This window comes from Oenanthe melanoleuca, chromosome 17, assembly GCF_029582105.1.
Source record: "Oenanthe melanoleuca isolate GR-GAL-2019-014 chromosome 17, OMel1.0, whole genome shotgun sequence".
Lineage (NCBI taxonomy): Eukaryota > Metazoa > Chordata > Aves > Passeriformes > Muscicapidae > Oenanthe > Oenanthe melanoleuca.
The window spans coordinates 4,485,150-4,494,243 of record NC_079350.1 but is presented as its reverse complement, the minus strand read 5'-3'; the positions used below and the strand labels follow the sequence as shown (position 1 = coordinate 4,494,243).

The 9,094-nt window shown below is 60.1% G+C and overlaps 1 protein-coding gene across 1 annotated transcript; it reads left to right on the top strand.

The window, feature by feature from the left end:
* Window positions 1-1,804: 1,804 nt before the first annotated feature.
* Window positions 1,805-8,611, top strand: BARHL1 (BarH like homeobox 1). The gene is made up of 3 exons (XM_056505177.1): window positions 1,805-2,668; window positions 5,755-5,977; window positions 7,565-8,611. Exons 1-3 carry the CDS (start codon window positions 2,218-2,220, stop codon window positions 7,857-7,859), a joined length of 969 nt encoding a protein of 322 aa, XP_056361152.1. The 5' UTR covers window positions 1,805-2,217; the 3' UTR covers window positions 7,860-8,611.
* Window positions 8,612-9,094: the final 483 nt, after the last annotated feature.

Below are 9,094 nucleotides of genomic sequence, written 5' to 3'. Positions count from 1 at the left end.
TCCTGCACATCCATTGCTCTGCTCCAGTCCAAAGGGACACTTGGATGTCCTTGTGGATGGTGGGCTCTGCAAAACTGACCTGGCCCCCAGTCCTGGGTCTCTGTGCTGGAGAGAGGGAGAGCAGCAGCAGGAGCCCCTCACCCAGGGACGGGGAGGATGAGCAGCCCCCAGCACGGGCGTGCTGCATCCCCGAGGCAGGGGCAGGCTGAGACCGGGGCTGATGCTGATTTTGTTCCGGGGCTTGTCCTGCTCTGAAGTTCTTTTGTTCCGCGGCCCCGATCGCAGCCGGCCCCGAGCCTGCAGGGCCGAGGGCAGGAGGTGCTGGGGGCCCTGCCTGCGCCGCTGCCCGACAGCTGGCAGCCGGGCTGCCCCAGGGGGGGCTCTCCCCTCCTTGGTCGCCTCCAAGCTGCCGGCCAAGGGCGGCTTTGGAAGAGGGACAAGATGCAGCTGACTGGCCGGGAAGGTGGGGAACAGAAGAAATCGAGTATTTGAGAAATAACCAGCGACATCGCTTTAAAGTGACGCAGCTTCACGCACCCGGGTGTGGACATTTTCCTATGTCTGCGGCGAAGGGTCTATCCACGGGAAAAGCCCCTAAATAAACCCTCGAGGAGACAGCAGCCAGTGTGACCGCGAGGAAGGTGGGAATCCTGCGTGAGCCTGTCCCTCTCCAGCCCGGGAGACCAACAACAGCAAACCCCCGACGGGAGGGAGGAAAGTTGGTGTCTCCGCCAGAAACGGGCAGGACGGGGCAGCCCTGCCTGAGGCCATCGGTGTTTTATTTAAAACGCGATTGACGGCAGAAAAAATCCGCTCTGAGCGCGGTCCCTGCCCAGTTGCACCAGTAGGTACCACCGCTGGGCGCTGGCAGAGCGGTGCCTGGTCCGAGCCGCTCCGGCAGCGCTGGGCGAGGGACGCGGCTGCCCGGCGGCCCCTGGACCTCCCTGCTCTGCCACAACCGATTTCCAGCGCATGCAACGAAATTCGCAACTCCGAGGCTTGTCTCGGGCTCAGAGCAGCCGCCTCAGTTCTGGGGTTTTGGGAGGGTTTCGGTGCTTTTTCTTTCCCTTTTTGTTTTTTATTTTTTTCCCTAATTTTTTTTGTTTTTAATTTTAACACCCAGCAAAACTTTCCCTGCTCGGGAGGGACCGGCATATCAGCTAATTGCGGGGGGAGGCGCGCAGAAAGCAGTAACCCCTCGATAACCCACCCAACCCACACCCCCCCCCCCCGCCCTCCGCGGCTAATCATCCCATTAAGAGCCCCATCAGCGGGATAATGACAGCAAAAGAGGGCGGAAACCGCCCGGAAAGCGCGGGGATCCGGGCGACAATTAATTCCCGTTAATCAAGCTCCAAGGTGTCGCCTGCTGGGGAGCGACATCCCCCAGCACGCCTGGCGGCCAATGGGCGCGCTCCCGCGGGATGGGTGGGGGGTGCCGGGGTCCCCCAGCCGCAGCGGCCCAAGTTCAGCTTTGCTCCCCGTTTCCCCCGTTCCCCCCCCGGGCAGGGCGCGGCGCTCCCGCCGCTGGCCGAGGTGCTGAAGGCACCGGGGCTCCGGAGCCACTCCGGCGCTGTCCGAGGTGCTGCGGGCTCCGGAGTGACTCCGCTTTCCCTCCCCCGGTGCTGTCCGAGGTGCTGGCAGGGGAGGGGGGCGCCGCGGCGGCCCGGCGACTGGCCACCCCCTCCGCCCTCCCCTCGCCCTTCCCCATTGATTTCTGGATCATTAAGTGGTTAAGGCGCTGCGAAGCCTTCACTATCGATCGCTGCCTCCCCACCTCCGGCTGGGAGCCCCCGGGCTGCCCCCCAGCCCCGCCGCCGCCTCTCCGGGCACGGGTGGGGTGGCCGGGACCCCGGGTGAGGTTGGGGTCCGTCCCCCCTCACCCCACCCCTTTCGCGGCCAAAGTTTGACTCTGCCTCCCTCTCCCCCCCTCTCCTGTCTGTCTGTGAGTGCAGCTGGGCGCGATGCTGAAGACGGAGCAGCCCTGGATCTAACGCGCGGCGCCTCGGAGAGCCTTGCAGCAATTGTTGCCCGGATCCCAGACTGAACTTTGCTCTTTTTTTTTTTTTTTTTCCTTTTTACCTAGTTTTTATTTTTTTTTTTTTCCTTTCGTCTTTTTGTTTTTCCCTCCTGTTATTGTTAATTATCATTATCAACCCGCTTCCGCCGCGCCCTCCCCGCCAATGCCCGTGTGAGCGCCGGCACCTCGCGGGGGCCATGGAGGGCTCCACCGGGTTTGGGATCGACTCCATCCTCTCGCACCGAGCCGGCAGCCCGGCCGTGCCCAAGGGGGACCCGCTGGTGGGGGACGGCCGGTCCCCGCTGGAGCTGAGCCCCCGCTCGGAGGGCAGCAGCGGGTGCCCCTCGCCCCGCTCGCCGGGCCGCGAGTGCCTGGAGGCGGCGGTGCCGCGGCCGGGCCTGGATGCGCATCTCCAGCCGGGGCAGGTCTCGGCTCCCTCGCAGTCCCGGACCGTCACCTCCTCCTTCCTCATCAGAGACATCCTGGCCGACTGCAAGCCCCTGGCCGCCTGCGCGCCTTACTCCAGCACCAATGGACCTCACGGCGGGCAGGAGCCGGCGGGCAGGATCCCCACCAAGCCCGGCGAGGATTTTAGGGAGAAAATGGAAAAAAACACCAGCAGCTCCTCCTCGGACTCGGAGTACAAAGGTAAGAGCGGCTCACCCCGCTGGGCTGTCAGGGCAGCCCGGACCCGGGAGTCCCCGGAGCGCTGGGATCTCGCTGCGGACTCGGCTCCCGCTCAGGGGGAGATCGCGGCATCGGTCACCCCCGAAATGACCGAGGGGTCGGCAGCAGCTTGGGGACACTTGGGGGTTCGGGGCTCGGTGAGGCTCGGCCCGGTGGAAGGGGTTGGGGCAATCGGCGCTCCGTTAAACGCGCCCGGGGGATGCTCCGGGGCCGCCTTCCGCCGCAAAGATCCGGCTGTGCCGTCCTCGGGGAAGGGAGAAGCGGAGACGGATTTCTGTCTGCGGAAAAATAAAAAAAAGCAAACCAACCCAAAACAAGCAAACCAAAACAAAACCGTAATAAAAGAAAATAATCACGGATTTGCCAGGTATTTCCCCTGCTCCGGTGAGAAACGAACAAACCGGTCGGCGGGGTTCGATTCGATTTTTGTTATTTGTATTATTATTATTTTGGAAATCGTTCAAAACCGAGCAGTGCAGACGGGGAGCCCCGGGCCGCATCCACAGCGCCGGCGGGGCGTGGGGCTGGGTGCTGCTCGCCCCGGGCCGGGGGCTTCGGCCTCCGGGACCCCGCAGCCCCTGCCCGGCCTCCCCCTGCGGCAATCGGGGCAGGGAGAGGCGCAGGAAGAGCACCGGGGGATTTGGGGTCAGACCGAGCCCCTCGGAGCAATTTATCCCGGGTGCCTTCTCCCATCCCACCCTCATCACCTCTGCAAAAAGTTTTCCCCGGGAAAACTGTTCGCCGGGTGTTTGTGAGAAAAAGGAGAGGGGATCCATCCAGCTGGGAGGAGAAAAGGGAGGCGATGGCACCTTGCGGGGCCGCTGAATTTGGGGGGTTAGCAGAAAAAAAAAGGGGGACAGGCTGAGCCCTGTCCCGGCTACAAATGCACCCTGGGCCCGCCCGGAGCCGCTGGGCTGAAATCTGGTTCATTGAGGAAAAAATATTCACCCAATTGAGCTCCAAAGGCGGCGGCAGGCTCTGGGCATCACGGGGCGATTTTCACTCCAAACGAAGGATGGAGCCCGGGGTCGGTGCCGGGGCTGGAAATGCCCCGGGAGGAAGCACCGGCCCCGCCGCTTTGCACTGAGACCGCGATTCCACCTCCTACACCCGGCCCGAATTCCTTCTCCCCTTGCCCCAAATTGCCGAGACGCGAAAGAAGCGAGGGGAGAGAAGCAAAGCGGGTTCTCCTCATCCCCCTGAGCCGGCCGAGCCGGGGCCGGGGTTCGGTTTTTTGGTTCCTGTGCTGTCCCTGCGGCGGGACAGCCACGGGCACGCTGCAAATACCGTTAAATGGGGGGAAAAAAAACCCTTAAATTGTGAGGGAAACACCGCTTAAATCGGGGGCAAAACCTCCCACTGTTTAAATGAAGGGGGAAAAAGACTTTCTAAGCGGAGGGGAAAAAAAACAATCCAAAACCAGTTTAAATGGGGAGGAAAGCACAGTTTAAATGAGGTAAAACCCCTGCATCAGTGGAGAAGCGGGTGAAGATCCCCGCTCCCAGAGCGACTATTTTTGTGCCTCTTTGGAAATAGCCTTTCCTGGAGTAAAACGCCCCAGATTTACAGATTTACTCCGCAAAGGGGCTGCGAAGCTGGGCCTAACCCCCAGCGGCCAAAGTGCCGGGAAAATACAGATTAGATTTTTTATATGTATATATATATAATTTTTTTTTTTTTAAGCTAGGGATAGGCAGGGGCCGATCCGGACTGAGCAGGGAAGCCGCCGCCGCCGTTCCTGCGGCCCTTTGGCGAGCAGGAACTTTTTAGGAGCCGAGGATCAGCCCAGGGGTAGGGAGGGATTTTTCTCCTCGGGATTCGAGAATCCAAACTCGCTTTACTCCACGAAAAAGTCCATAGAAACTTTCGGGCCGTTCCCGGGAGAGAGCAGGGCCGATCCCCCTGCCCGGTTCGGGCGGGTCGGGGCTGCCGCGTTCCCGGAACCGGGTCCGGATCTCCCCGCCCAAGGATCGTCCCCGGCTCGTTCTGCCTGCTCGGCCAGAGCCGGGATTTCTGGTTGAAGGGTTTCACTCCCCGGTGGCTCAATTAACCGGATTATTGTCTTCCTACAGAGAGAAATCAGCTCGCGTTCGGCTCCAGCCTTGTCCCTACTCACCCCGCCACCAGCAAATTTAACATAAATCTTTGTAAAAAAAAAAAAACCAAACAAAAAACCAAAAAAACAAAACCCAAACGCCGCCAATTTGTAGAAATCTAGACTATTTGCTCCATAATCTCCTCCAGGAGGGTGGAGAAGGCGAGCACAAGTAGGAATTTATTTTTCCCCTTTTATTTTTGTTTCTACTCCGTAATTTTTCCATCACCCTCCAACATTTTGCGGCGTAAATTCCCGCATCGCTCCGCCGGCTCGTATGTACCGACCGCGCTAACGAACCGTCACCAACCCCTTTCATTCTGTCTTTCTTAAAATAAATAACAGCCCGGACAGGGGGTTGCGAAGTGCTTTCCCCAGTGTTTCGTTGTGCGCCCTGGAGAAGGGAGGTTTGTTGTGTGCCCCGGGAGGACAGAGGCTTCTCCGCGGAGGGGAGAGGCAGGACCAGCACGGCAACATTCCCCTCCAAAAAAATGTGGGCTCGCAATTTTCATTTTTTGGTTGGTTTGTTTTTGTTTAAAAAAAAAAAAAAAGAAAATAAAAGAGAGAAATGGATAGAAAAAGAAGGGAAGAAAATATATCCAAGCATCGAGAATGGTTTTGAGTTTGGGGTAATAAGCCCAGAGGAAGGTCCTGCCCCGTGAGAAATGAGGGGGATGAGGGAAGGTCTGGGCAGGAGGGCGTCGGGGCCGGGCCGAGGGTTCTTTCGGCACAGTCCAACATTCCTACTCCGATCCCAGGCCCTCGGGACGGGGAAAAGCCGGGCCCGGCTCGGGGAGCACCCTCGGGCAGCCGGGGTTAAAATTCACGGGGTGCAGAGCAAATCTGCCGTGAGCCCCACTCGGCCCCGAGCCCCTGCACCGGGTCACCCTCTCTTCTGAGGGTGATTCCTTTCCTGCTCTGACCTGGCCTCTCTTCCTCCCTCTCGGCTCAGTGAAAGAAGAAGGGGACCGAGAGATCTCCAGCTCCCGGGACAGTCCCCCGGTGCGGCTGAAAAAGCCGCGCAAAGCCCGCACCGCCTTCACCGACCATCAGCTGGCCCAGCTGGAGCGCAGCTTCGAGAGGCAAAAATACCTGAGCGTGCAGGACAGGATGGAACTGGCCGCCTCCCTCAACCTCACCGACACGCAGGTGAAAACGTGGTACCAGAACAGAAGGTAAAAATGCACCGCTCCCTCCTGCCCACAGCGCCGGGATCCCGCCCTGCTCCCCTCCCCGGCCGCGCACCCCAAACCAGGCAGCGCTTTTCACCCCACAGCCACCCCGTCCCTGCCGGCACCAGCACAGGGCTGATGTCCGTCCCTTCCCCGCCTCTCCCGGGGCTTTTTACCCCAAAGTCAAGGGGAGAAAAGCGGCGCCGAGGCGGGGCGGGTGTGGAGCGGGGGGGACAATCTGAGCCCCCAGCCCCGGCAAGGCGGGGAGGCAGGACCGGGCTTGCAGCTAAACACAACAGCATAACACATCGGCCCATTAATAATAGATACCAATTACTGCTTTGGGCATCAATAATTAACACCCTTTACAGTAATTACACAATTATTATTATGATGAATAATTTACTGGTGGAAATAGGTTTTAGCGCTTCAGCGACAAATCTATAAAAGGGCTGGCGACGTGGTGGCTTCAGTGGGTTTGTCGGGACATCGCCAGCCCCGACCATTGCCACGGCCACCAAACGAGAGACCCCCGGCTGCATCCTCCGCCCTGTCCCCCCGCTCGCTCCAGGGTTTTACCCTCCCTCCTCATAATTTCCAGTCCCACTTCTCCATCTGCAAAGATCCCCACGAGTCGGGGGTTTGGGGAAGTTTAGGGGTGGCGAGGGACGCTGTGATCACCCTTTCTCTCCCCAAATCCCTCCTGTAAGGACACGCCAGAGCCGAAACTGTGCTCCCAGCCCCTTCTCCAGCCCGACCCGCCGGCGGGGAGATCCTGGGGCCAGGGCTTCTCCACATACACACATGTACATAGATATATCTGTATCTATATATCTATATATCTATATATCTATATATCTATATATCTATATATCTATATATCTATATATCTATATATACACGTCTATAACGATATATACGCATATAAAAATATATACATATATATATATGTATGTACGTATGTATATTTAGACACAGAGATGTGTCTAATATATATATATATCTATATCTGCCAAAAACGAATTCCCCGGGACCCTGCCCCACGCCTGTTCCCCCGTGGGACTCCCGCAGCCTCCCGAGCAGCCCGGCCCGGCCCCGCAGCCCCGGCCCGGGGAGAGGCTCCCGGAGCCCCGGGCGGCGGCGCCTCGGGCCGGAGCATCGCTGTGGTCGCAGCATCCGCGCCCAGCTCACGGATCCGCCCGTGTCATCCTGGGCTTGTGTGGCAATCTGGGATTTACACCCCCAGGAAGGGATTGAAATGTTTGTCGCGATTTTTATCGCCGGGATTCACATCCCGCCGTTGTATGCCGGTGCCCTCGGGAAAGCTTCGTGGGCGCTCACGCCGGGCTGCGGGAATGGGAACGCCAGGGAGATAAACTCCCTCCCCCATTAATGGGGTCTGCATCCCATCCCATAAATCCCATCCCATCCCTGCCGTACAGGGGAGGGCGGCCCTGGGACCCAGCGGTGGGATGCGCAGTGAGAGCAGAGCCAGGGGAAAGGGGATGTGCAAAGGGTAAAAAGAGCCCGGGAGCGGCTTTGGGAGCATCCCTCCCCTCCTTGACCCCTTCTCTCGACTTGCCCCCCCAGGACCAAGTGGAAAAGGCAGACGGCGGTGGGCCTGGAGCTGCTGGCTGAGGCTGGCAACTATTCAGCCCTCCAGAGGATGTTCCCCTCGCCCTACTTCTACCCGCAGAGTTTGGTCTCCAACCTGGACCCCGGCGCCGCCCTCTACCTGTACCGCGGACCCAGCGCGCCGCCCCCCGCCCTACAGAGACCCTTGGTGCCCCGCATCCTCATCCACGGACTGCAGGGCGGCAGCGAGCCCCCGCCGCCCCTGCCCCCGCTGCCCGGCGTGCTGCCCCGGGCTGCGCAGCCCCGGTGAGCCCCGGTGAGCCCGGGCAGCCCCGCCGGCACCCACCGGCCCGGGGGGGGCTAGAGGGGGCCACCCCACACCTCTGGGGCCGAGAGCAAGAGACAGACTCCCGCTCATCCCCAAATATATATATATATATATATATATATAATTATAAATGAGACCACCCCTTCATTTTTTAAAATAATATATAAAGAATGCAAGAATCAAGGACAGGCTTGGCAGGACGGAGCCGGCAGAGCTGCCCCTCACCCCGCGGGGCCGCTGCGTGTCCCCTCCTCGGCGTGGGACGGAGCCGGAGCGCGGGCGGGGTTCGGATAACCTGGGGGGGCTTCGCCTCTGCGCCCCCTCCCCAGGAACAGACAGGGGAGCCGAGCCACACCTGCCACGGGGCGAGACCCCTCCCCTTTCCCTGGCTCCCCGACCGGGTCCCGCCGCCGGGAAGGACCGTGGGGTGACCCGGGCCGATGGCCCCAGCGAGACTTTGGGACGTCCTTAACTTAAACTAAAAAAAAAAACAAAAAAAACCTCCACAACAACCCCTCCGAAAAAAAAAAAAACTTAAAAAAACTTAAAAAAAAAAAAAAAAAAAGCGGTGGAATGTAAATACGGTGCAAAATGTATATGAATTATTTATTTGTGAACCCTGAGGGCGTATTTGTGTAAGTGATTCTTGTCAGTCTGTATCCCGGGGCCGGCCCGGCCGGGCGGGGGGCGCGGGGGTGCTCGGGGCACCGCGGCCGCTCCCGTTCCCCCCTTTTTTAAATGTGGAAATAAAACTTCTTTACAAACAAACGGGTCTCGCCTCCGCCGGCCCCTTCTTCTCCTCCCGCTTGTTTGCTCTGGCGGAACGGCCGCCGCCGAGGGAAAGGGAAAAGCCAAGAGGAGTTTTCCCACCTCCCATCGCACTGAGCCCCCACTCCCCTGGGCTCGGTGTCACCCTGGGGTCGGTGTCTCCCCCCGGGCTCGGTGTCCCCCCCTGGGCTCGGTGTCACCCTGGGCCCGGTGTCCCCCCCGGGCTCGGTGTCCCCCCATGGGCTCGGTGTCACCCTGGGCTCGGTGTCCCCCCATGGGCTCGGTGTCCCCCCCATGGGCCCGGTGTCCCCCCCCGGGCTCGGTGTCACCCCCCGGGCTCGGTGTCCCCCCATGGGCTCGGTGTCCCCCCATGGGCTCGGTGTCACCCTGGGCCCGGTGTCCCCCCCGGGCTCGGTGTCCCCCCCATGGGCTCGGTGTCCCCCCATGGG

Bases quoted from the DNA above. Each gene is read 5' to 3' on its own strand.
- BARHL1 (XM_056505177.1), top strand. From the start codon at position 2,218: ATGGAGGGCTCCACCGGGTTTGGGATCGACTCCATCCTCTCGCACCGA. The intron at 2,669-5,754 runs GTAAGAGCGGCT...CTCTCGGCTCAG, and splicing joins CTCGGACTCGGAGTACAAAG to TGAAAGAAGAAGGGGACCGA. The intron at 5,978-7,564 runs GTAAAAATGCAC...TTGCCCCCCCAG, and splicing joins ACGTGGTACCAGAACAGAAG to GACCAAGTGGAAAAGGCAGA.